At 39.8% G+C, this 27,684-nt stretch overlaps 1 protein-coding gene across 2 annotated transcripts in view; it reads right to left on the bottom strand.

The window, feature by feature from the left end:
• Positions 1 to 8,203: 8,203 nt before the first annotated feature.
• AP3B1 (adaptor related protein complex 3 subunit beta 1) overlaps positions 8,204 to 27,684 on the bottom strand; it is a 177,500-nt gene continuing 158,019 nt past the window's right edge. The window contains exons 26-27 of one of the 2 annotated variants that reach the window (XM_048503413.1): positions 25,140 to 25,278; positions 8,204 to 8,941 (exon numbers count right to left, since the gene is read on the bottom strand). In XM_048503413.1, the coding sequence (XP_048359370.1) occupies positions 8,788 to 8,941; positions 25,140 to 25,278 (293 nt within the window). In that variant the 3' untranslated portion in view covers positions 8,204 to 8,787. Of the gene's footprint in view, positions 8,942 to 25,139; positions 25,279 to 27,684 lie in introns of those variants that run through there. The other variant, XM_048503414.1, reaches the window with a different exon arrangement.

The raw sequence follows: 27,684 nt of genomic DNA, 5'->3' as shown, positions 1-27,684 counted from the left end.
TTTTGTAGTAAGGATGAAGGTGTCCCAGTTTTCTTGAGAAATGCTTCCATATGCTAATACCCTATCAGAAGAATAACAAGCTGCAGAATGGGTATGCCCTAACAGTACTAATTGGTCTGATACTTAATGGCTGCATATGCCAAGAGCTTCTCGGAACAGATTGGTTGGAGACTGTAATTGGCCACTCCTATCATTTTGTAGGATTTTAGGTCACCCAGAGATGACAACAGATGCATATTCCTCTACTGGACAGAGGGGCATCTAATTTGACATGACCATCACTGCAGCAAGGGCAAAAGGGCCATCTTTCTACATTATGTGTATTGGGGTGGGATTATTCTTACACTTGCAGTTTGGAAAATCTTCTTTGAAAATGAGTGTCAACTGCCTATAGCAACAGTGTAAGGATTTGCCCCACACACTGCTCCATACTGAAGATAAGTAATGGAGGGGTTTGAGCCCTTCAGACTCCAAAGACTTTAATGACATAATAGCCAGAGAACTTCCACATAAAACAGGAAGAGCAACTAACGAAACTTACAACATAAAACCCCCCTCCTGTCATTTTTATAGTAACAGTAAAACACTTTATTGAATTTATGAGCTACATAATGACTATGAAGAATGTAACTTGAATTAGAACTAACTTGAAAGTATAATATCAACTATAAACCCTTTTCTATTAGCTTAGTCCTTTATTATTTTCTTTCCTTAGGGCTTCTTTTTATACCAAGAGACATTTTCTTTTTCAGGATTGGAATCTAGTTCACAATCTCTTCATAAATTCTTGGCCTGCTGAGGACAACCCCCCCCCCCTCCCAAGCAGCACCAATCCAAAGTTTCAAAAAAAAAGAAAAGCGTTATAAAAGATACCTTAACAAAATAATTAAGATGTACAGATTTACTTTAGTATCCGTCTGACAGATGATACTTAATATCATCAGATGGATCTTAACATTCAAAATATGTACACAGCTCTTTATATTTGGCATATAAGTGCTGTATTTGTTGTGAGCATATATGCAAATTAGGACAAGCCTTGCCAAACAGAATCCAAAATGTGCCCTATTTTGTCTTTCCGCTTTGCCGATGTGATCTAAAAGTCTCTCCTTAAAAACTCAGCTCTCTAAATATCCAGAGCCATTATTTTTGTAGTCAAGTTTGAAAATGAGCAATTGCAAGAGGAGGAAATGTACCCACAAGTGAAAGCAGAATGTTTTACTATGTTTTCCGATGCTGCTTTACTCCTTTAGTCTCCTTGGTCCCCAAGGAATTATCTGAAGGAGCAATAAAATAAAATGGGTGAAACAAAGCCATAAGCCGGTTAAGTCTGAAAGACATGTCATCTCATCTAAAAAGAAGAAACGGACCATTTCCACACGTAGAGCTGACAGCAACGCCTGAGCTAGCAATAGTGCTATTCCATTTGATTTATAGAATAATGGGGTGACAAATGATGACAAAAATAAACTTTTACTGCACTGAACTGCTCCTTTATTTATGAAATTTGGCCAAGTAGTGAAATCTTTTATCTGCAAGTTGTAACATGGAGTGGAAACGAGCGATTATGGTGTGGTAATAGTAATCCAGTGATGGAGGCCGAGTCAGTTGGAAATGGATTGAAGTAAAATAACTACCACACCATGATAAATGTGAACAGCGCTTTGCTGACAGATGATCTAACAGGTGTTCATAACAACTATATAAGAGGATTTATTTATGACCAGCCACAGCCGCAGCACTGTAAATCAGCAGCAGCAGCTGCACACCACTGAAACCAAGTCCCTGATGGAGGAACGGTGCAAGAACCCAAAGAACACAATTCACTCCAGAATCATAATCACCAAATAACATTTTTAGGCAATTACACCATACTGCAGAAATCAGAATTACTTTCAATTACCCAAAGTTAAGCTGCCAACTAAACTTTTCTCCCCAGAAAACAACACACCAAAGCAAATAAACACGCATTCTTTAAATGAGACCACCCACAAATGGGCTGGATGAGAGGGTGGGTCAAAGGTCCAACACCAAAGTAAAGCAGAAATGTATAGGATTCACATAAATGAAGCTTCTGATCTGAGCAAAAGCAAGTGCAAACCACTAGGTAGTCATATTTTACCAAAGTCACAGCTTTTTGTGCAAGAGGATTACGTACTATCTGACCTACTGGTCCAAGTTTAGTCTTAATTTACCACATGAGATCTAATCATTTCTGTATTTTTTGTTATCCTCTTTTTTCCAAAAGAGGGTGCAGTGTGACAGATTTTAGGTAAGATTGCCATCTCAGTGTCAGGATTCACTAACTGCTTTGGCCGAATCCAAATACTAGTTCAGAGGCAGGATTTTCAATCCCACAAATCAAGGTTAGGCACCACACATGAGGAAGTTCATCCAGTTTGCATTAATGTACTAAGACCAATTAGTACTACACACCATTCCATTTTCCTTACACTACTAAGGGGGCACAGATTTTTACTTTAAAAAAAATTGTTAACTTTTTGCTAATGGGTATCTGGCACTTGTTCTCTGTTATTTGCTTCTTACAAAAACATAATGACTTAAGTAATGGGACACAATTGGAGAATATACTGTAGAAAGCCACATAATTCAGAGTTTGCTCCTGGCAAAGCAAATACTAACCTCATTTATTTAATGAAAGTCACTTCTTCCCCCCATTTATGAATTGCTCACAGGTTGTGAATTGCTTGCATTTATTTATAATTATTTGCAAAGTAATTTAGCATAATTCCTGGTCTGCAGATTATTAAAAAAAAATCAGTATTCCCAAACTGAATTGGATATAATGGAATAAATCACATGGTCCACCCCGCCTCAATGTTGTAAAGGCAATATTAATTTTAAATTGTGCAACAGAGCAAAATCCTATCTGTCACAGATGAAATTTGGAAATTTTGAGGCTATTATTATTATTATTATTATTATTATTATTATTATTATTATTATTATTATTATTATTATTATTATTATTATTATTATTATTATTAGACCGCCCAACCCCCGAAGGGCTCTGGGCGGTGTACAATGAGATGTAAAACAAATACAATATAAGGTCTCATAAAATACAATATAACGATAAAACATTAAAATACATTAAAATACATTATGGCAGCAATTCCAGAGAGTACAAATAAAAATACATGCCCAAATGCATGCACAGATGGCGCCCAACCCAAAGGCCAGGGGGGCCAGCATTGCCCAAAAATGGATGGTATCAGTGATCAGGCAATGCTGAAGATGGCAAAACTGTTGTGGGGGCTACAAAGGGGGCAGGCAGTCTGCGGCTGGCATCCCCAAAGGCCCTCTGAAGCCCTCAACACAAAAAGTTAGTGCTTGGCAAGCATAACATCTACAGTAGCTCCGAAAGAGTTCTGAAGAGCAATACAAAATTAATGAACAATAGGTTCCCTGAGGATATTAGATTTTGTAAACATATTAATAAAGAATAGGAGTCATCTACTCACACATCTAAACAAATTTCTCATAAGAATATGCCCAATTGATAGACTCATCAAAAGCTCATTGCTGTGTGCTCCTGTCTTCAGCAGCAAGATACCGGCAGGTGTCTCTTAGAAACAGAGCCTCTTCTGTGATGGGACTCAGGTAGTGGAACTTTCTGTCTAGAGATGCTTGCTTGGTGACATCGTTAATATCTTTCAGTTGTCTGTTGAAGGGCACCCTATTCTCCCAGGTTTTACGAGGATAAAATATGTGTGGCTTTTTTTGGGGGGGGGGAGGGGATTCTCCTTCCTTCTCTGCTACTTCTCCAGTTGCTGCCGCATCTGTAGGCCAGCTCACTTGCTCACCCCACTGCTGCCTCTGCAACCTGACTCATCCAGCAGCAGCTCACCCATTCTCCTCCCGTTTCACCCATCCCTTCTACTAGATTCCTCCTGCCATACCTGTTGGCAGCATTAGCTGCTGCCTCTTTTGATGGTTGATGCCAAAAAATCTCAAAATTGCAAGGTATGAGACCTGTTTTCTCCTTGGTACTTGAATCTATTTAAACTTCTAAAAATTCCCATCAGCTATTTCCTTTTTTGGGCGCGTGAGTTCAAACCTGCGGGATGTCCCCATCTGTTCTTGGCACCAGTGTGTGAGTTTTCAGTCTGCACCTTTAGGGACAATTCAACCTTAGACAGATGATGCAAAAAATGATGATGAACTTCAATTTTCATAACCAGAAAGCAAGGTAAAAGCGCCAGCTTGTCTCCCATTCTTTTGAACATCCGCATGAAACTGCTGGGAGAGATCACCAAAGGATTTTGGATGTCGATGATGATCAGTTCTTCCATCAAGATCCAGAGAATCTATTAACAAGCTTAATCAATGTCTGAATGCTTAGGGACTGGATGAGGGTGAACAAACTGAAATTGAATCCAGATCAAACAGTGGAATAGGTTTCATAATGATAAAAGAAAAACTCTGCTGGATCAGACCGGTGGTCCATCTGGTCTAGCATTCTGTCTCACACAGTGGCCAAGCAGTTGCTCTGGAGGCCAACAACAGGGCACAGGTGCCAAGGCCTTCCCCTGGTGTTGCCTCCTGGCATTAGTATTCATTTTCTACATAGTTGCCCACTCAAACAATTTGTGATGATACTCCTGAAGCTCTTTATAGTCAGCCTTGGTTTTTGCCGTCCTGAATAATTTTATGACATCTGCAATCCTGGCCATTATACTGCTCACCCTTAATTTCAGATGATTTATGAACGAATAAAGTAGAACTTTATTCTTTAATACTTATCTTTGAGGGAACCAACTACTTACTTCCCTTCATTGTGACAATTATCCATTTATTCCTACTCTGTTTTCAGTCATTTAACCAACTTTTAAATCCACAACAGGACACATCATTTTATCCCATGACTGCTATAAGCATTTTGAAAGTCCAAGTACCTTTTGTCTGCTGGATCACTGTAATCTATATAGTTTCTACTAATTTGCCTGGGACAGACAGGGTAACTGGCTTGTAATTTCCTGGTTTCCTGCTGAAACCCTTTTTAAGAATTGAGATAACATTTGCAACTCTCTAGTTTTCTGATACAGTGGATGATTTTAGCGACGTCACAGATATGGGTTAGTACACCAACGATCTCACATCCGACATCCCTAAGAATTCTTGGTTGTATGCCCACAAGACCTGGAGATCTATTTGTTTTTAATTCCTCCAACAGATCTTGGAGAGGAAATCCCCCTCTGGAGCTGGGGCTCTCTTGCTCTGGCATAAGCACCCCATTCACTGGAGCAAGAAGACAATGTGCCAGTGGGAATGAAACTTACTTTGGCAGCTGGGTGCCATACAGTTCCATGGCACCTGGCGCTGTAGCAGCCACTTGTCTCCAGGTCCTCTGGCACAAAGTGCTGTGCTGGTGTGGTCGGGGGGGGGGGCGGGGGGAGCAGGCCAGGAGGTGGAGCTGACTGTAGTTGGCTTCCATTGCCTGCCCAGCCCCAGTGAACCAGCTGAGCATGCAATGGAAATACATCATGTTTTGGGTAGTGTATTTCTGTTATCCCCTATGGGGGTTCTCAATGTGTGTGTGTTTGTGTTATTTTTGAAAACTTTCTTGGGCTTCCCACACTGCAGGAAAGCCTTTTGGAGAGGGCAGGGTGGCACTTGAGCAGCGCCATTCCTGCCCACCAGCCCTCTGGATCGGGCTGCTAGAATTTCATCTCTGGTCACCTCCACTTGACACATTTATTTATTAATTAAAAGTATTTATGCCCTGCTTTTTCTACAGCCATATTCAAGGCGACTCACAAAGTGCAATAAAAACAAATAAAATACACTAAAATCATATTATATTATGAAAAAAGTCACTGAAATACACATGTAAAAGCTAAAACGATGCATGCCAAAATCTAGATGTTAAAAGCTGTTCTATATAAAAAATTATTTATCTGATATCAGAAGTAGAGCAAGAAAAGAGCCCACTAGGCTTCTGTAGGAAGAGTGTTGCAAAGTCTGTGCACCACTCCTGGATCTCTAGCAGATGTACAGGTGGGATGGAGAGGAAGTTTCTCTGGATAATCTTAGTAACTGGGCAGGTTTATATGGAAAAAGTTATTTTTTCTTATACTTTGTTGTTACCTTGTGGCCAAACCTCTTTTGCCTTTTAGTATATTTTGCAACATGGACCATATGCCACTGCTAGTACCTGCTACTAACACAGGGCATGTTAAACTTCTGTTTTTAGGGAGGTTCACAAATTCCTAAATGGATGTGGTTAAATGGGAATTGCCCACAGTGCACAACAAGAAATTATTTCAATTCTATCTGGTTACAAACCAGACAGAGGAGAAAATGGTTTCTCATAGAAGGATATATAGAAGGCTATTTCAGAAATCATGGCTGCATATATGAAAAGTTGTTTAAGTTAGTAACAAACCACCCGCCCCCAGTCTATAAGAATAATTGTACTGGGACAAGTTTACACATCATCTCCGTGGTGAACAAGATTTATTTCCTATACCACAACTTTCACATTATACTGATAACAAGTTTATTTTTTAAATTGTAATTTGTAAGCAACCTTAAGCCACAAGGAAAAATCTGATATAAATATAAATAGAATAAACTAAAATAATAAATAAAAACACTAATCATATGGATTCTTGCCAACGGCCATGTTTGATGAAATGTTGTAACCTACGAAGTTTCCCCATGATCCGGGTGGCCAGAATTGATGTTTTATATGTCATTTTGCAAAACATGTAGTGATCTCAGAGAAGCAGTTTTACAATGGGACTTAGGCAACTGAGATAAAATAAATAGGATTTATTTGGTCCTATTCTTGGAGGGGGGGGGGCGCGTTAAGATTCCACAATAGGATGCATTATGACAAAGATTCTTATTTAATCCCCAATTAAATGTGGGCACAGTTTATATCCTCAGGTTTTCCAATAGCTTTTCCAAAGGTTCTTAAAAAGCTCATTGAGAACAATGCATCATTTATCAGTGATGTCCCAATCTGTAAATATAGAAAAATCCTGTTATCACATTCTACCATCAACTTGAGCCTTGATCCAAAGTGTAACCATGAAGTAGCTCCATAAAACCAACACTTACTAGAAACCTATTCACGACTATGCTTATCTTCATGCCCTAGCTTCTACACCTTAAGTAACCTACACCATATCCTGAATATCATTGACTGCAACAGGCCATAGGCGGGAAGATGAAACAGTGGGCCATCCAGAGGCAAACAAGGACTTGCGATCATGACATTATTATGTTTTTTTTTATAAATCTATTACTAAATCTAAATGATTTATTCTCTGGCAGGTCCATACCATTGTATGCCATCAACAGTGATCTAAAACAGCTTACATTAGACTGTCAGGGCAGCTAGTATACCAAATGAATGGACTTAAAATGACAATATACAGAAGTCAGTTTTGTTAAAGCAAGTACTTGAATAAGTTAATTAGGACAGGATACCTTCCTCCTTTCTAATGTATGTTTCAGATGAAATAGGCCATTGAGTATTGATTGAATGTAACAGACAGGTTGCATACTAAAGCTGCCAAAACTTCTGTATGAAGTTGAAATTTATGCCAAGAGATGATACAGCAGAGAGAAAGTGCATGGCTGAGGAAAACAAAAACTAACCTAATATGTGTAGATTCAATTTAAACATTTAGGCTGCATTTGCCAGAATTCCAACATTAAAAATACAAAGCCAAAGATAAGAGGGTATTAATTTGGTTTGTGTAATCCATTGCAATATCCCAAGCTTTGTGAAAAGTACTTTTATGACTCTAACTACAGAATAGCTGTACAGAACAGTTTTATTTCTAATCAGAAGCTAATCTATAATGTACTTGAAAGTAGTTAGCTAGAACCAGAGTCAGTGTGGTAGAGTGGTTAGAGATTCTGACTAGGATCTGGGAGAACCAAGTTTAAACCCCCAATCCATCATGGAAACTTACCAGTTGGTCTTTGGCTAGTCATGCACGCTCAGCCTAACCTACCTTACAGTGTTGCCGTGAGGACAAAACTGAGGCAAGTATATAAGCCACTTTGGATCCCCAAGGGGAGAAAGGTGAAGTATAAATAAATAAGTTCTGAACAAACTCCCAGCCCCTTAAATAAGCCTTAGGAATAAATCATCAGGATCCTTAAACAATATTGTTTAAAAGAGATTTTGCTTTTAAGATTTAATTAAATAGAAGAAAGCAAATTATCATAATGTAACTTTATTAGAATTGCAGTTTTTAGAAAACAGAGATTATGGCAGCTGTGGGAAACAATCAGACACAAATATATGCTCAGGTACAAAATCAAATATTATCTGGGCCATAATTAAAACCTTTCACTTCCCTTAATCTTATCTCTGCACATCTAACACTGTATAGTTTTTCACATTGGTTTATGCAAAAACATTAGTTTACTGCTGAGGTTTTCCAGTACCTTATTACTCAATTTCTTCCTTTGCACACTGGCAAAGAATTCAGAAAACATGGGGAGAAAATACAGCAAAGCACCAGGCTGGGGAAGAAAAACCCCTTGCATATAACATTAAAGAATTTAGCTGACAGTAAAATATACGTTCTTTGGTTAGAAAGCAGGGGAAAAAAGATGCAAAGTACTTGCTTGTGTAATAGATACACGCTAAAGCATTCTAAAACAGGAGACAAGAATGTCAAGAGTGTATTCTTCCCCCACTGCCAGATGGAAAGGCTATTATTATAAATGAAAGGCAGCAGTAGTGGATGCCAAGCACTTTTGTTGTGTGCCAGATTCTGAAGTCCAGATGCAAGCAGGTTACCCCTGGGACAGGACAGGCTTCAGCTCCCGCAGCAGAATAGAACCAATCACCATTTTCTCAGTGTTTATGATGAGCTGGGCTGTAGACCCTTCCTTCAGCTCCACTGTGACTAGCATCAGTGACCCACTGTGCACAGTTTTAGCTGCAAACCTAAAGGATGAAAACAAAACCAAAAACAGGTGCTGTATGTTTTCTCAAAATTTTAATGAGTTTAAATATCACCAGACATCCCCAGAATGGAAAAGCCTCCCCCAAACCACTAAAGCATCAGCACACTATAACAGAATATAAATACAAGTCTACTACACAAATATACGAAGGGGGGAAAGACAGCTTAAATGCTCTAAAAAAGGAAATCAATTAGATTTATGTGGTCTCTAATTTGGTAAAGAAGCAATTTGTGCTTTGCCTGGAAGTAAGCAGTGTATTTTATGAACACAGATGATTTAGGCTTAGACGTTTTCACACTGAAATAGTTTCATTAACTACATCTACACTGAAAGAGCTGAACTTTTGTTAACATATATATTACCAGCAAAAGTAATATCTCTCAATGGGAAATGTCTCTCTCACCCACCAACCCAAAATATAAGCTTTATATAATAATAAACCTTCCCCCGCTTTAATCATCTGAACAATAAATACACATATAACAACTTAGTACTGTGAAAGGAAACTTGACAGCTAATCCTCCATTACTAAATTCCAAGACATGAAGAACTACTAATTACGTTGAATTAAAAAAAAACTTAGTCTTTTAAGCACTGCAATTGACTGAAAAGCCATTTGAAGCACAAGGAACTTTTTTCAGTCCCGTTAATTCATTTGGCATGCACAGCTAGGCCCCGGAGATGGAAAGGACAGCGAGGGCAACAGCCTAGCCTTCCATGTTTCACAAAGAGCATTACCCCCCCCTTTTTTTTTAAAAGAGAGAACAACAAAGTTGCTGCACATGGGCTTTTGAAAACACTAACAAGTGTAGAGCAGGTCTGTGACCCTCTGTGACCCCACTTTGCAGGGCCAATCCCCTCTCCCCTTTCTGAATGACACGTGTCTGAATCAGAGCCATCTGCCTCAATTTGCGCAACATCTTCAGCCACAATAGCACCCAGTTAGCCCTGACAATGGCCCACAATACATAAAAATAAAACTGCTGGGCTGACAGCACGCCATCAGCTATTCAAGAGCAAACCAACTGGTCAGTGTCTCATGTCTGACAATTAGCATGGGCCTCGCACAGCACCTCCTGAACTCCTTAGGGATCTGTTTAATTACCATCAACATAAAAGAGGGAGTTTATCAGCAGATACTCAAAAAGCTTCACTCCAGACTTAATTAAAATATTAGCCTCTTCAGCAGGAAGCAGATTCTCTTTAAATGAAAAGTAATTTCTTTTTTAAAAAATTTAAGCGTATCAACTTCAAAATCTTGTAACGCATTACACCAATTTAGAAACGCAAGTCATTCTTATATATCACTCTTCACAGATCAATATATTTCTTTTATACATAGGTGACCTCCACTCTTCCACATTTAACAAGAAATGTTTGAGGAGAATACCAGCGGCTCCATTCCGTATTTTTACCAAATTGTAATGTTTCACCCATCCATTGGGAAAGGGGATAATTATGTAAACAATAGTCTTATTAGTCTCCTTATTTATTTAACACTCATGTCTTGGGACTGCACAGGAGCAGATTATGCCTGAATTCACACAATAAAAGCTCAGGAACTGGAGCTCCCGTGGTGTTTCATAGCCCCAGGGCTCATTTTACTCCTGTTCTAGTCTAAACTGCAAGTGATATAAAGTCAATGTTATTATAAAAGCAAACACTGCCGAAGGCACAATGTGGGTCAATTCTCACTGGGTGCTTTTATGTGCCATTTAAACAATTACATAAGGAATATTTCTTGGAAATGAATACCTCAATTTCTTTCACAAAAAGATTTTGCTGTCAACTAACAGAGAACCACTGAAGTCAGATAATGCTGACCTTTCACATACCATGAATGACCGTTACTTTTAAGACTGATGATGGGAGAGGAACTAACGCTGGAAGCGCTTACAGAAATCAGCTGACCAGTAAAATCTAACGTGACACTTCCCATTAAAGAAAACTATTTAAAATGGAATGCATGTAGGGCCACAAACTATTATGAACTGTGGAAAATAAACATTTCTTCTCCAAAACCAACGCAATATTTTTCAGAAGTACAGAACCACTGAAAGGCAAACATGCCAGTACAAACACGTTTTGTAAGTTGGATGGCAATCGAATGCTGCCTCTGCTATTGACAATCCTGTTTGAATCCAGCTCTTCTCCACTCACGCATCGTGCAACTGCAGATCAAAGGAGATGTTACAGCAAAGGGGAAGCATAGATGAATCAACCCCTCTTTTATGTCTGCTGCACTACCTTCCTTCCCCTCAGGTACTTTTCTTCCAGCCACACTTGCTTCCTGTACTGAAGCATGGCTGAAGAGAAGAGTATTTGGGGGTAACAGAATACATTATGGGGAGATGAGCCATAGAGGGAGGAAAGGTTTAGCAGCCTCCCACCCACAGAGTCTGTTTGCTCTAAAACTTACCCACCCCCCCACCCCCCAATATTAGTCACCTTGTATATTGTTCAAGCAGACTTATCTTTTACTGAAGTCATGTATAGTTTGAGAGGCTGTGGTGGGATGAATGAAAGAAAGCCGACTGAATCCAACAAAGATGGAGGCTGACATGGGTTGGATGGGGAATGCCAGCTGATGACAGTGACCAGCTGAAGACTGGATGCACTCCTGGATAACTTCTTAACCATGGAGACCTAGATGGCCCACACAACTCATATAGCATTTTTGATCTATGAGAACTGAAGCAGCTGGCACCCTATCTTTCCCAACCTAATCTTGTTACAATGATCCATGAAACAGTCACCTCCACATTAGACTACTGCAACTCGCTCTACACAGGGTTACCCATGGGCCAGCTCTGGAAACTCCAGGTGGTTCTGAATGCAGCAGCGAGGGTCCCCATGGAGATCCTGCGGCAGGCACATATCCAGCCAGTGCTTCACCAGCTGCACTGGCTCCAGGTGCAGTACCAGATCAGATCCAAGGTTCTTGTACTAATGAACCTAAATAGTCTGGGGCCCACGTACCTGTGGGATTGTCTGTTCTGGTATGTTCCCCAAATATCACTTTGTTCTGTGAATAGTAATCTGCTGGTGGTCCTTATGTCAAAGGAAGTCCAGATAGCCTCAACCAGGGCCAAGGCTTTCTAGGCCTGGCCCCAGTATGTTGGGACACTCTGTCCAATGAGACCAGGGCCCTGCAGGAGCCTATGGCAGTGATGGCGAACCTTTTCGAGACCGAGTGCCCAACTTGCAATCCAAAACCCACTTATTTATCGCAAAGTGCCAACACGACAATTTAACCCGAATACTGAGGTTTTAGTTTAGAAAAAAAACGGTTGGCTCTGAGGCATGCTTTACTCAGGAGTAAGCTTGGTGGCTTTGCTTTGAAGCAACTGTGCAACTCTTCCAATGGGTGAATCACAACCCTTAGAGGGTTTACTCAGAAGCAAGCCCCATTGCCAACAACCGGGCTTACTCCAAGGTAAAGGATCACGCTTTTGTTCTTCACATGAAAATCAGTGAGGTTTACCAGCGCTTAACAGTGTTACCTACACTGCTTCCCCAAAACTAGATCTTAGGTTTAATGCTAATAATCGAGCCCAGCTGCCCAGGCCAGCCTAGATGTGTGTGTGTGGGGCGGGGGGTGACTCTATTTGCGCGTGCCCACAGAGAGGGCTGAGTGCCACCTCTGGCACCCGTGCCATAGGTTCGCCACCACTGTCCTATGGAATTCCACACGACCTGAGAGCTGTTCCACTAGGCCCGTGGTGGCGAACCTTTGGCACTCCAGATGTTTTGGACTACAATTCCCATCAGCCCCTGCCAGCATGGCCAATTGAAGGGGCTGATGGGGATTGTAGTCCAAAACATCTGGAGTGCCAAAGGTTCGCCACCACTGCACTAGGCATATGGTTGAGGCAGATACAGTATCATCTGTCCTCGCCTCCTTCTCTATCAAGTCCACCATTGGATTAGTTTATTGCTCAATGGATTAGTTTATTGCTTTTTGCCATCTTGGAGATAATCATAAATGTAATTTATTGTTTTAAAATATTTTAAATTTTAATATGATATATTGTAAGCTGCCCCAAGCCTGAAAGGGGAGGAGTGGCATATTAAATCTAATTAAATAATAAATAAGGTATTCCCAAAATGAGCCACCATTCAAATGCAATGGGCATCGTTTAGGTACAGAAGAGAGAGTTCCTCTATGTTTCAGACCATTTGCAAAGGTTTTTCCTATCCAGGTATTATGAGCTATAACTAAATAACCATAACAAATAGTCTTAAAGATATTTTCTTGCAATTTAATCTGGAACATACCTGAGAATAAGGCTTTGATCTTTGCTGTGAATCTTACCCTATAGTGAAATCTTTAATTACCCTACAGAAAACTAAAGTCAAGCTCCTATGAAAGGTGCCCCTACTTAAAACCACAGCCACTGTAAATTCGAATTCCTTATTACTTCCCAAGCCAATTATAAATGAAAAACAAGTTTAAATAGATTTATGTAACTGAGTATCTAACATAATACCGTTGCCATTAAATAAGCAAGTGTGCTTGTTATTATTTGTATTCCTAATAGAGATTACCAGTACTTATTTGATATAAGTTTGGAAATGGGAAGTGAATATTTCCTTTTTCAGTGGTATTTTCTCATTATACACATTATGCTACGATGTTCTATATGATCTCATACATACCCTGCTTGTGTTTTTTGCTATTTTGTCCAGAATACTGCCGGCAATATGATGGTAATGTAATTAATGTATGATATTTCAACAGCTGTAAAGCTTTATATAACTATATACTTTTTAAAAAGCACCTCGCTTTTTTTGGAAATGCAATACATGTCATAAAACACAAGACAAAATAGAAGTCCACAAAACTATCTATAGCATTATTTTTCTCTCTCCCAATCCATGTTACAAAGTAGCCTATGATATACTCCTTCCCTATTTTAGATTTAATAGCCCAGTACTAGTAATGATGACCAACTTCTGAATTTTAAAATAATTATCAGTATTCTCTGAACTGTCTTGCACTTAAAATCCAGATTAAAAACAAATTTACAGGACATCTGATGTTTTTAAACAAAACAGCTCATAACTCATTAAAATTAGAATTTATTCTAGAACATGGGTCACAAATAGGTTATTTGTATATAGAACATTGTTTACCATAAGAAAAATGTAACATATAGTTCAACTAGTATTATGGCATGTCTTTTTTGTAACCCTGATCCCTAATCTTCTATTCTGAGCTTAATTTTCTCTTCTTTTGAGATTTGCTGGTTACCAGAAGCTCCTACAATGGCCCATTCAGGCTAAAACTTTTCCTCTACCCTGTACATGAAACCTTCAATTACTGTCTGCTGAAGCAGACAGAATCCTATTAGTAAGAAAAAAGATCACAGGATGCAAAGCCCAGCCCTAGCTGTACGAAAATAATTAGCCCAAAGCTGACAAATGTGTAATGAATTTGTGTGATGAATGTACATTAGAAACCTTCTGTGACTTAGTCTGCTAATCAAAAATTCTGAGAAGTTACAACACATAATTTTATATGGTGTCCAGTCAAAGATAAATAAAAAGTATCAATAACATCCTACAACTGCTCTAAACTCACAATGAAGAGGGTGCAGTCAAGTTAGAACTGACTTATGGCAACCCCATCTACGAAGTGTTCCAGACAAGAGTTGAGAGGTGGTTTGCTATTGTTTTCCTCTGCATAGCAACCCTGTCTTCCTTTAGTGGTCTCCCATCCATAGCCAACCCTGCTGGGCTGTCAAGCTCTCATGAGCCCAGGCTAAGCTGGTCTATCTGGATTGCTAACCCATAATTACATTAATATTTATTAATTTAACAAAGTCTATATGCTGCCTTACTTTGCTCACGAGGGCCATCAAGTATCACAAATCAACTGATCCTATAGATCTTGAAGCAACCAATCTGTGCCATCAAAACACTATAGCAGTTGAGAATATAAGTTATTGGCTTTTCCACGCAAGCTGCTTACAACAAATCTTGCCACCAAATGCTACTTGAAAAAAAAATCTGTGTGTTTTGTTCCTCGTCTTGGTTCCGGAAATGTTTTCCCTTCATTTTTCCGGTTGTTTTCTTGAACACTTTTACCATGATGTTTCCTTCAACCTGTTTCCAAGCCAGCTTCCCTTGAGCGTGTGATTATGTTGAAATGATCTTTATTTCTCTGCCCCACCAAACATCTAGCCCTTATCCATTTACCCGTTTAGCTGCCCAACAGCGGGTGATTATGATGAGCATGTGATTATGATGAAAAGATCTTTATTTCTCTACCCAACCAAACACCTGGCCCTTATCCATTCACCTGTTTAGCTGCCCAACCTCTTCTTCAGCCACTTTCTCCTCTCCCTCATCCTCCGTTTTTTGAAAGGAACTTAATTTTTTTCCTATTTATCGTATTGCCTTAGTGTTGAAATATTAGGACACAGACAGAAACCAGGTCAATTGTATCAGCTTTGGCAATTTCATTTTGAATTAGCATTGTAATATTAAGGAAAAGATACACTGTGTCCACAGTTAAGAGCAAGAAACATTGACAAGAAAAGTTGCTTTTGCAGTAGGAAATTAACAAGGGACTGCCACAGTAATGATAGTATGGTACTGCAGCTCTAATTTGGCCAATAAATGTAGTTCTTTGTGGTGGAGGGGGTGCTTCATGTTCCTGTTCTCTCAGGTAATGGTGCCTGCTGCAGTAGGGTTTTTTTTGCTTCTATTTTGTGCAAACACCTAGCCCTTATCAACGCCCTGTGTAGTTGCCCAACTTCCCCTTCAGTCATTTTCTCTCCCCCCATTTTCCAAAATATATTTTTAAATTTCTTTTAAAAATCAAATTATACATTTAACTCTGAGGTAGAGTTACAAACTAGCATGGTTGATGGATCAGCTTTGCCAATTTCACACAGAACTTGTGATCATAACATTAAGGCAAAGATACAAACTAGCATGGTTGGCTGGATCAGCTTTGTCAATTTCACATAGAACTTGCAATCTTAATGTTGAGCAGAGATTCAAACCAGGATGGCTGAATGGATCACTTTGTTGACTTCAAATTGAACTACCAATGTAATGCTAGGGCAGAGCAATTTTGAAGCTGCGCATGATTGATAATAATATTAGGAGTAATAGCTATATGTAATCAGAGACTGTTAATGGTGCCTGCTCCAGTTGTTTCATTTATTTCATTTATTGAATTTCTAAACGGCTCTCCCCCTAGGGCAGTGATAGTGAACCTTTTCGAGACTGAGTGCCCAAATTGCTACCCAAAACCCACTTACTTATCGCAACGTGCCAACACGGAAACTTAACCTGAATACTGAGGTTTTAGTTTAGAAAAAATGGTTGGCTCCGAGCTGTGTGTTACTCCGGAGTAAACTTAATGGTAGTTGGTGGCTTTGCTTTGAAGCAACTGTGCAACTCTTCCAACGGGTGAATCACGACCCTAGGAGGGTTTACTCAGAATCAAGCTCCATTGCCAGCAACCGAGCTTACTCCCAGGTAAAGGATCACACTTTAGTTATTCACATGAAAATCAGTGGGGTTTAACAGCGCTTAACAGGGTTACCTACACTGCTTCCCCAAAACGAGGTCTTAGGTTTAATGCTAATAATCAAGCCCAGTGACCCAGGCCAGCCTAGTGTGTGTGTTGGGGGGGGGACTCTGTTTGCGCATGCCCACAGAGAGGGCTCTGCATGCCACCTCTGGCACCCGTGCCATAGGTTCGCCACCACTGCCCTAGGGGCTCAGGGTGGTGGACAACAGTAATAAAAACAAGCTTTGGCTTCCATTTTGAGTTTGTAGTTCTCAATAATGGAAATGGAAAATATGTGGTAAGCTAAGCAAATATTGAAGGCCATTCTTGGAATAGAAATACTTTGCTGAGTCAATATGGAGATCACTATGTAAGTGCTAAAATGCAGGATGGGAGAGGATCTTCCAGGAGAAAACTGGTGGAGGGGGTTGCCTGTTTTTTTATGCCCATGGGTTCTCCCCCATTACTATTTTTGAATCAACCAGTTGCCCCCAATTTTACTCCAAACCAGAAGGAAGCCCATTTTGGAAATATAACCAAGGAAGGAGCCTTTGCAAGCAAGAATCAGCAGGATTGAGAGATAATTGCCACTTCCTAGCAACATTTCACCTGCTCCATTATCATCTTGGCAAGGTCGATGTGGTAACACAGGTTTACCAAGAGAACAAGCAGTCCTAGCCATGGTTTGAGTAAAAAAAAAGCATGGTTGCTCTGACTCAACAATCTACTCAGAGCAGTCAGGATATTCCCTTCCCCGAACTGGTTTTAGTGAGGGATGCAAACTGAAGCATTTTTTTGTGGATTGACTACCTCCACTAAAATGTGAGGGAGGGACGGGAGCATGACATCTCCTGATCTAATCATAACTTGGAAGGTCAGTGCTTGGAAGGGGGACCACCAAGAAAGACTCTGCTGATGAAGGCAATGGCAAACCACCCCTGCTTCTCACTGAGTTGTGACTTGATGGCGTTATGTACACATACACTGAAAAGTGAATACAAAATTCACATGAGCAACATGAAGGCCAAACTTGATTTCATATTGGCATCCAGGAATAGACTTTCTGCAGTTTTCCCCCAGGCTGAATAAAATCTGCAAGTATGTATTTGGGTTCATAAACATGTGAGAGATGGATGGAGGCAGCAGTGTAGAGAGCGAAGTTCAACTTTTCTTCCCACCATTTTCCTGACCTCAGTTGTCTTTGGAGTTATTTGTCCCACTGAGGAAGGAAAATAGTCCTCCTGCCACTGAAAAGAGAAGAGTGTGTGTAGGGGGTGAAGAAAATAGTGTGTGGGGGGTTAATGCCCTAGTAAGTCTTAGCTCTGCCCTCCCCCCCAGTTAGAGTTTTATTGTCATTAACTTATTTCATACACATATAAAAAGACAAAACACAACTGGAGTTTCCCCCCGCCCAGTTTTGCCTTTTAATATACAATTCCATATAATCATGAGAGATTTTTTTTTCAATTAATGTTTTCAATATGAATTTTTTGGCATATCTTCATAAAAAGAAAATAAAGATATTCAAAGTGCTAACTTTCCATCCAGTAAAATCAACTATAAATTTCAATTTATAACACAGAATGGTCCCAAAATTAGTTTGTTTTGCTGAAATTGCCCTTGGTGATTTATAGTTAAAAACAAAATTGGTTTGCAAATGTGAAATGCATTTTTTTAAAAAAATAACTCATAAGGCCTTTTTTACTTTTTCTAAAAGAAAAATCAACGTATCTTGCACATTCTAATTTCAGATATAGAAGCAGTGCTGTCCTCTAGTGGACAGCGAACAGGACGGTAGCAGAACCTTTTCTGATTTTCTTAATATCCAAAATGGTTTTCATGTATTTCATGAAAGAACTCTCATTCGTTTTTACTGAACAGATATTTGGGTTGAAAAGACTCATCAGTACTAAAGCTGTAGAGAGATAATACAACATGACATCTGGCACTGATACTTTTACACAAGGACATTTTAAAACACATAATTACAATACTTATGTATACACAGGTCTTCATATTTTTTTCATTAAATCACAGCAATATCTGAGACGACAACATTGGCCATCAATATTAACATATTTGGTGAAACATCGAATGGTTATTTCTATATTTACAACACTTCATTTTTATAGCAACGTGGAATGCACATACTTAGGGACTCAAGTAAAAGGAGGTCCATAGAGTTTTTTTCACCTTATTTCTGCTAAGTATTGAAGCAGATTTGTTATGTCAGATTAATTTTGAGGATATGATCAAAGACTCTGCAATTAAAAAATGCAGGAGAAAACTTTTTGTAGCTTAAATAAAATTATAAGTAAGCAACAGGAAACATTATTTTACATCTTTGATTCATGTAAGTTAAAATGCTAAGTGAATGAATGAATTTTTATTATTGCAGTCAAAGACCAGTCCTTAAAAGTTTCTACATCATTTTGTTAAAATGCTATGTATCTTCAAGGCAAGAAAGCGATGGTGTATTGGTTTTGGTGGTTTTTCTGGGCTGTGTGGCCGTGGTCTGGTAGATCTTGTTCCTAACGTTTCACCTGCATCTGTGGTCAGCCACAGATCCAAGACAAGCAGATTAGGAACAAGACCTCTACAACTCCCCAACCTAGGCTTCCTGGAAAAATGACCAAAACCAGTTGAAATCAGGCAGGTGAGCGCCTTCGACAATTTTGGTGTACTGTTTCATACAAATAATGGTATTTATTCATTAGAAACACGAACATACATATAATGGTTTACTATTATACCATAATTTTTCCAGTGCTTAGGGCCTCTAAAGGTTTTAATTTGGCCCTGGAGTGAGATGTGAATGGGCATTTTCTTAAGGGCTAATAATGAACATGTCCTAGTTCCTCACTAATTATTTGAAGAGAGGAAGGCCATGAGTTTTATACTGGATAGTCATTAACTATCTTGGAAAAAATATTTGAAAAATATTTGCTGACTTCACAGGGCTAGTATAAGCAAGATAAGAATAATTAATACTACATTTAGATAATTTGAAACAGCATGACATAACGGAAAGGACTCTATTCTTTGAGAATATTTTGGCTTGAAAATCAATAACAGAAATCTGGGTAAAATAGTTAAGGTTTTACACAAGTCTGGGTTAAACAATCAAAGATTCCGAATAGAATGTTAACATATTTGGATGAGAAAGGGACAGATTAAAAAGTTATTAGGTGTATTAAAAATCTGGAATTGTCTTCTAGGGATCAGCTGTGTGAATAAAGAACCTCACAGATCCTGAAGGATGCTGACAATTTTGATTTGAACACGTTTGCCAAAACAACTTATTTCAACCAAAATCCTCCAGATACACATGAGGCAAACACTCCAAATCAAGTCTCCTAAGCGGTTTTAATGTGCTGAATTGTGCTGAGCAACTATGTTCCTGCTTGTTGTGCTACTTCAATCAAATGTTTATCTGTTGTAAAATGATCACAAGAACTGATCAAAAGGCTAATCATCCAGGTTCATGGACAGACACCAAATGAAGGCACACAGAGACACCAGAGCAGTCAACTTCAGCTCAAAAATCTCCAACATTGTTTTCCTTTAACAATGTGCCTTTTAATAGTATTGACAGCTGCAATATAAGCATAAGCATTTTATTGTCATTGTGCACGCACAACAAAATTTACAGCAGCATTCCTCGATGCACACAATTTCAGACTCATACCCCATCCTCACTTTCCCCTTCCTCCACCCATCCCTACACAGCCCCAAACACATCAACACGAAGCCATGGAGTTCAACATAGCCACAGCTCTAGAGTAGAAGCTGTCTCTAATCCTCTTTGTCCTAGTTTTTATAGACCTGTAATGTTTTTATAGACCTGTATCAATATGGCGGTATGTACTAGTACAAACACAAACATCTGAACTGTTGAGATCCAAGCAAACAGTTTAAATCATTGGCTCCCTGATGACAACTAGGATGTAAGTCAACCAATGGGTGAGCAAGAATCTATTTATAAAACAGTGATTGAAGAAAAAATTAATACAATTATAATTCTAGTGAACTAGGTGAACTTTTGTTCCCACTTAAGATCTGATGAGTTCTGCTTTTCTGCAGTGCTGGTTACGGAAAACTGAGAAATGGTTTCTCACCTAGATGTGGGCTAACAATGATGGGGAGGGGAGGAACAATCCAGTGATTCTGTCCTGTCTCTTCCCATATATAGCTTGATTTACTTGTTTGAACCACTTGGAGGTGTTTTTTCTTCAATAATTCAATTACAGATTCTTTTACTCATACACTGCGATATGTATTATGGACAGATTTGTAGAAGGCTAATTTGGGGACAGTTTTGCTTTGTAATAGGTTGGACTTTATGGCCCTACTACATCCTATGATTCTATGTGGCATTTTCCATCTACTACTGTTTCCAGGGCATAACCCTCACAATAGCACCTTGGATCAAATTGATGTGAGCCACACAATTATGGAAAAGCCCAAGAGCTTCTAACTGTTCATGGCATTTGAGTCTCTGGAACTCACGAAGGTGTTCATAGGAACATAACAAGGCATGAGATAGCCATAATATGTGTCTACAATTATGAAGAGAAAGCAAATGTTTCATTAGTTCAAGAATGTATTGAGGATGGGATGAAAACTTTGAATCGAAGAGCAGAAATAAAATTGCAAAGAAGTTTTATGTCAGAAGGAAACACATGTACGGTGATGGAGAAATGCTTTGATAATATACATGTTGTTAGTTATTTATTCTTGTATGCTTTGCAATGCTTGTGCACCTGTTATTATCTAGGAAACAGACAGCCTGTTCAGGTGACTGCATGCTTACTACCTGGGGGAAGGGGTAGAATTGTAGACTTGACTGTGCTATAAGTCTATGCTACAAACCTGTCCAAAAGTAACATGGGGGGGGGGGGGAGAGGGGAATCAGAGCTAATAACATAAATAGTGCTGGCACTTCTCTATGGTTACATTTTCTCAACTGGCCTCAACTGTAGAAAAACAGCTCAGAGCAGGGACCCATTACAGAGTGGAGTGTTGGCAGGTATGAGCCTTTGGATTCCACACTTTCCCATCTACATTTAGTTCCAGAAATGTTTTCCCTTCATTTTTCCTCCACTGTTTTCCTGAGCAAAGGAAAACTACAAAGTATTATTAAAACTGTTTCCAAGTCAGTTTCCCTTCAGTGTGCAATCATGTGGAAATGCTCTTTATTTCTCTGCCCAACACCTGGCCCTTATTCACTTCCCCAACCTCCCCTTAACATTTTTCCTCCTCCTCCATAGTCAGACGGTATTTTTTATCTTTTATCTTATAGAACTAATTATGTAATGTAGAGGCAGAGATATTAAAAAGCATGGTAGATTGGATCAGCTTTGTCAATTTCACATAATGTTCATAAAGAAATACAAGGAAGCAGGGTTGACTGGATCAGCTTTGTTAATTTCACATTGAATTGCCAGAAACTCTATAGTTTTATCAGCCTGGGATGTGGGGCAGCATCTGTCAGCAACAGTGTGACCTTACTTCCAGGGATAACTATGAAGTGATGTCACACCTCTTTAGAAAGCCCCAGAAGTTATTCTATTTCCTATAGAGGGTCTGGTGATTTCTACAGCGTGTAATGTCACCTTCAGGTTTTTTCTGGAAGTGATGTCATGCTAGCTGATATCCACCCTTCCATGTCCCCTGTTGGCTGTCAGGCTAGGCCTGGCAACCTAGCATGCATTTTTAAAAAACATACATGCAAAAGTATAATACTTTTATTTACAGTAATTTCTCATTACTACAGCACTTTGAATACACTTTGATCTCTACCTGTGTCTGTATTCAGATGACATTATAAATATGGTTTGATTAAACTTACAAATGCAACCAGTTCAAATTCTAGTTTACTGCTGGGTTCCAAACAAGGATTCTAAATCAGTTTTGTGGTTAGCATGTTAACTGTTGCTTGTCATTTAAATCTGGACGTGAAATTTCAGTTGATTCAATATCATTGCAACTCTTAGCCTCATACATACAGACATGGCTGCATACAACAGAAGAAGTTGCCGTTACATGCATTCTCAGAAAGTCTCAGAGGTACCCTCTCCTCCATAGCCAATACTAATAATTCACCAAAACAAGACTGCTGTTTCAATCTCTTCTGATGAGAAACTTAAAAGATAACTCAAAGAAAAGATCTTGCTTAATTCACTTTGGAACAGTATTTTATCTGGAGCAACTTCTGTTGTGCAGCAGTCAACCAGAATTCACAACTCTCCTACTGGCACACCTTTCTACCAATAAAGACCGATTCAAGCCACTTCCCCCATTCTATACCCCAGGAGAAAGAGAGACTGCCACGAGCGCATCCTTTATTTCTGTGAAGAAACAAGACTAGGGGATGTAGATGGAAGCAAGAGAGTTGAACGCTAAGGATGTCTCACAGTTAGCAGATTTAGGGAACATGGTGAAGTTGCTAGAAAGAAAGGGAAGGGGGGGATGACCGTTAGCTGAGAGTGTGAAAGAGCAAGCTTGGCTTGCCCAGCCTTTTCCAACTTTTCTCTGCCTACTTATTGTAGGCAACCAATAGCAAGTAGGTTTCATATGTAGCGAGGCTTTGTCAGCAGCCAGGTAACACATGGAAGCTAGGGATAGCATTCAAGATTTCTGCTGAAAGAGGGGAAAGGGATTAAGCAATACCATGTTTCCCCAAAAATAAGACAGGGTCTTATATTAATTTTTGCACCAAAAGATGCATTAGGGATTATTTTCGGGGTAGGGCTTATTTTTGGGGAAACACGGTAAGCTAATTGTGGCTTATTTATTTATTTATACTTTGGGCTTCTAGACCGCCCCGTCCCCGTGGGGCTCTGGGCGGTGTACAGCAGATAATAGGTACAATTTTAAAACATCATAAATAGGCTAAAACTTATAAAAGCAGTGAAAACTGGCTAAACATTAACATTTAAATGTAAAATAAATATAGGCATGGGTGGCGCCCGGTGCCTAATATTAAATTCTTCCCCCCCAGGGAGGAACGGCAGGTCTAGATAGATGTTAAAGGCCCAGATGTAGGGGCCAGCGGAAGGAGGGGGCACCATCAGCGGCTGGACTCTCCAAAAGGCCCGTAGCGGAACTTTAGCTCCGTCTTGCAGGCCTCTGCTTGGAATCCTCACCGCCAGGTCCCGCAGGGAGACCCGAACAGCTGGTTGGAAGAAAGCCGTTCCACTTTGCGGCCGGGGCCCCAGAGCTGTAAAAGGCCCTGGCCCGTGTGGAGACAAGCCCAGCATCATCGAGGCCAGGGGACCACCAGTAGATTGGCCTCTACCGAACGAAGAGGCCGTGTGGGAACATATGGGGTGATGCGGTCTCGAAAATACGAGGGTCCCAGGCTGCGTAAGGCCTTAAAGGTCAGCACCAACACCTTGAAAACGATCTGGAACTCTACTGGGAGCCAATGTAGTCGGCGCAGCACAGGCTGAATATGATCCCAACTGGCGCTGCCTGTGAGCAGGCGCGCTGCCGCATGTTGGACCAGTTTCAATCTCCGGACCGAGCGCAAGGGAAGGCCAGCGTAGAGCGAATTACAATAGTCTAGCCTGGAGGTGACCGTTGCATGGATCACAGTGGCTAGGTCCGCTTGGGAGAGGAAGGGGGCCAGTCGCCGGGCCTGGCGAAGGTGGAAAAAGGCAACCCGGGTTATATGGGCCACCTGGGTCTCCATAGAAAGAGACGAATCCAGGTGGACCCCCAGGTTGCGCACGGAGGGGGTCGGCGCCAATGTGACCCCCTCCCACACCGGCGGCTGAAAAGTCCCGCCCTCTCCCTCGCGGCCAAGCCAAAGGATCTCCATCTTCGATGGATTCAGCTTTAACCTGCTCTGTTGCAACCAACCAGCGACCGCCTCCAGACAAGGCTGCTCCCCCCTCCATCGACAGAATGAGCTGGGTGTCATCCGCATACTGATGACAGACCAGCCCAAAACTCCGTACCAGCTGAGCAAGGGGTCGTACATAGATGAACCAGCTGTAGATATATGAACCAGCTGTAGATATATCTCTAGAAGACTACTCAGGATTTGTGCAACTGTGCTTTAAAGCAGTTTGTTGTGACTTCTAAATGCAACTCTAGTATCTAAAATATGGAGTGGGGATATGGGTTCAGGAATTTTCCCAATAATTGATCCTCCTGCAATTTTTCATAGACCCCCTCCCCAATGTGTTCTATTTACATATTTGTTTCTTTAAGGCATTACAAGACTCCTACTTATTATTTATTCACACATTTAATTCTAATGTATTTTACAGTCTCTACCTTGTTTGCATTTACAATATGCTAATGGAAAAAAAAGTATTCATTCAAATGTATACACAGTAATATTTCAATGATGAAATTTTGAAATAATGAGATGCCTACTGTTAGGGAAAGCAATGATGTGAATAACTTTGAGATGAGGATGAACACCCAATACCAATCACTCTTACCCCATCCCACTGTAACCCCCCCACATCACACTAAACACTATTCTCCTGAATGTCACGGGCTGTGTTTCGGGAGAGATACAGTAAGTTGAAGTGGGTGATGGAAAAGGGTTGTCAATGAGTGACACTGCTTGCAATTGATTGGATACCGATCAATGGACTTATGTTCCTACAGGAAATTCCCACGCTTAATTTACCTGTGTATGTTATCTTCACCAGAAGGAACAACACCAAGGTTTGCTATGTTTACCACCTTTTGCAATATTACAAGACGAGTGGAATTTTGTGGGGCAACAGTCACCATGGTAGATGTTTCATTCATGCCAGTCAATCTTCCTGAAAAAAATTAAAAGATAACATTCATGGTCTCAATTTCATACAGAAAAAAATTACAGCATTACTATTGCACTTGTAATAGGCGCAGCTACCTACAATTTTTAAAAGACTTATTTTTAAATGTTTATATGTGAATACAAAGTCAATTAATCTGGAATGTTTAAAATACATATGCTTACAGACATCCTCAAAACATTAATTACACATTGCACAAACAGCTCATGCACTGACTCTAGGTATAAAAATATATTGATGGGAACGATCAATATAAAATTATTATTAAATACACTGTCCATTTACTAAACAGATAAAACCCTTCAATTTTCCTTTTAATCAAATGCTGATAATGCTGCTATATTGAACTACACTAACATGTTGCGGTGATTAAGAGTGGAGAACCGGGTTTAATCTGGAGACCTAGTTACTCCTCCACATGAGTAGTAGGTTCTTATCCGTTGAACTATATTTGTTTCCCTGTTCCTACACATGGCTGGGTGATTTTGGCTTAGTCATAGTTCTTTGGAACTCTCTCAGTCCCAACTACCTCATAAGGTGGGTGTTGTGGGGAGAGGATGGAGACATTTTGAGACTCCTTACAGGAGAGAAAAGTGGGGTGTAAATCAAAACTTTTCTTCTAATTTTTAAGGCAATGTCCTAATTGCAGTATTTTTGTAGTCCCCCTTTCTGAATTCTGATGACCTGAGAATTATTATTCTTAGACCATTCAACATCCAAAAATAAATCCTGATTAATATTTAGCATTTGACAAAAAACAACGAACAAATATACATACATAAGCCTTTATTGGCATAGTCAGAAAAAAGTTACATGAATCGGGAACAAGTGCATGGATACATGATAGATAAAAGGCCCCACGGGAAGCACAACAAATATGTTCTACTGGGAACTCTCAACTATCTCCGCAATGAAATTGGCAATCTCTTCACAAAGACCGGGGTCCGAGTTGTTTAACATTAGAGATAACCTAGTCAGATCAGGCAGCCCAGATTGAAAGAAAAAATGTAGGTTGGTATATTTAGATCTGATGTTATCAAATCTGGTGCAGTGCAAGAGTGTGGTGAGTCAGGAGTTTCCAACCACATTGAGTTTGCAACTGCATAACCTTGAAAGTTTATCCTAGAATTGCTGAACCTACCCTTTAATAGGGCCGAAGGGGGGCATAACGTTAAAATGCGCCAATGGTGAGGAGGCTCTCTCCTTCTTCTTGGCGTGGAGTTCGTTAAAGGTATGGAGGTAATAGTTACCGCTCGTCTCTGCTCAAATGGAATTAGGAGTTGTGTTTTGGGAGGAGCAGGATTAGTTTTGGCTGCCTAGATGCAAATCTGCACCAAATTCTAGATCTAAAAGCCGATCTCTAGACAGGCGATTATGCGCTTCTGAGTAGGACATTAGGTAGAGTGATTCAATAGGCAGGCCGATGGAAATAATCTTTCTCTTGATTAGAGAAAACCAGGGGTTAGCCTGCGTGTCCTGTAGTGTCAATGAGACAAGGGAGCGTTCGGATGGCAGGTAGTGAAGGCAGAGCCAAAATCGAAAGGCTCTAAGCCAAGCTTTATGTTCCAGAGTGTTTTGCCCCAGTTCTAAACACAGGGCTGCGTAAGTTTGGAACTCCCATTATTTGGTGGAAAAACTTGGATTGGGGGACATTCAGAGCTTGGTTCACTACTTGGATCCAGATAGGGACCCCATAGAACAAATAATTAAACCAATAACTGGATCATTAAAAATATACCAAAGACAAAATGTAGGGTATGCCAAATTTCAAAGCAGTCAGCACCTCAGTATGTATTTGACATAGAGGTTGTTTAAACCACAATAAATTGAATCAAAGGACTTGGATGTACAAACAGACGAGGGATCAGAAGGCTGGAGCTCAACAAGCACCCGCAATCTTACACCCGAAAGGGCCATCAGACCTGCCTTACACAGGAAGTAATGAACAGTACTGTTAAGCATCACAGGTACAATATGCATCTCTTTAAGATTATTACAATGCTTTAAACTGGCTCAGTATAATTCTGGTATGAACATTTGTAGCACAAATGGCAAAGAAAAGAATCTAGTAAAGGTTTATTGCAGAATATGATTTATTGAAGGAAATCATGATTAGCTTTTTAAAAAAAAACAGCTTTAGATGGGAACAGTACATTCAGTTATGGATGGTTTAAATTTTACATTAAGAAAATGCTTTGGAAAAGGTACATAAGCCATCTAAGGCTGCTTTTAAGCAAAGTACAGGACTGACATAACACTGCTGAGAGATGTGTGTACTCATTAAGGTTTTAAACCTTCTCCATTAAGCTCTATTGAAGAGCAAATGGTGAATAAATGAATGCAACTATGTTTATGTTAAAAGCCTGTTTCCCGCAGCATGTAATTAAAGAA

Source organism: Sphaerodactylus townsendi, linkage group LG07 (genome assembly GCF_021028975.2).
Source record: "Sphaerodactylus townsendi isolate TG3544 linkage group LG07, MPM_Stown_v2.3, whole genome shotgun sequence".
Taxonomy (NCBI): Eukaryota; Metazoa; Chordata; class Lepidosauria; order Squamata; family Sphaerodactylidae; genus Sphaerodactylus; species Sphaerodactylus townsendi.
This window is presented reverse-complemented; position numbering and strand designations above follow the sequence as displayed.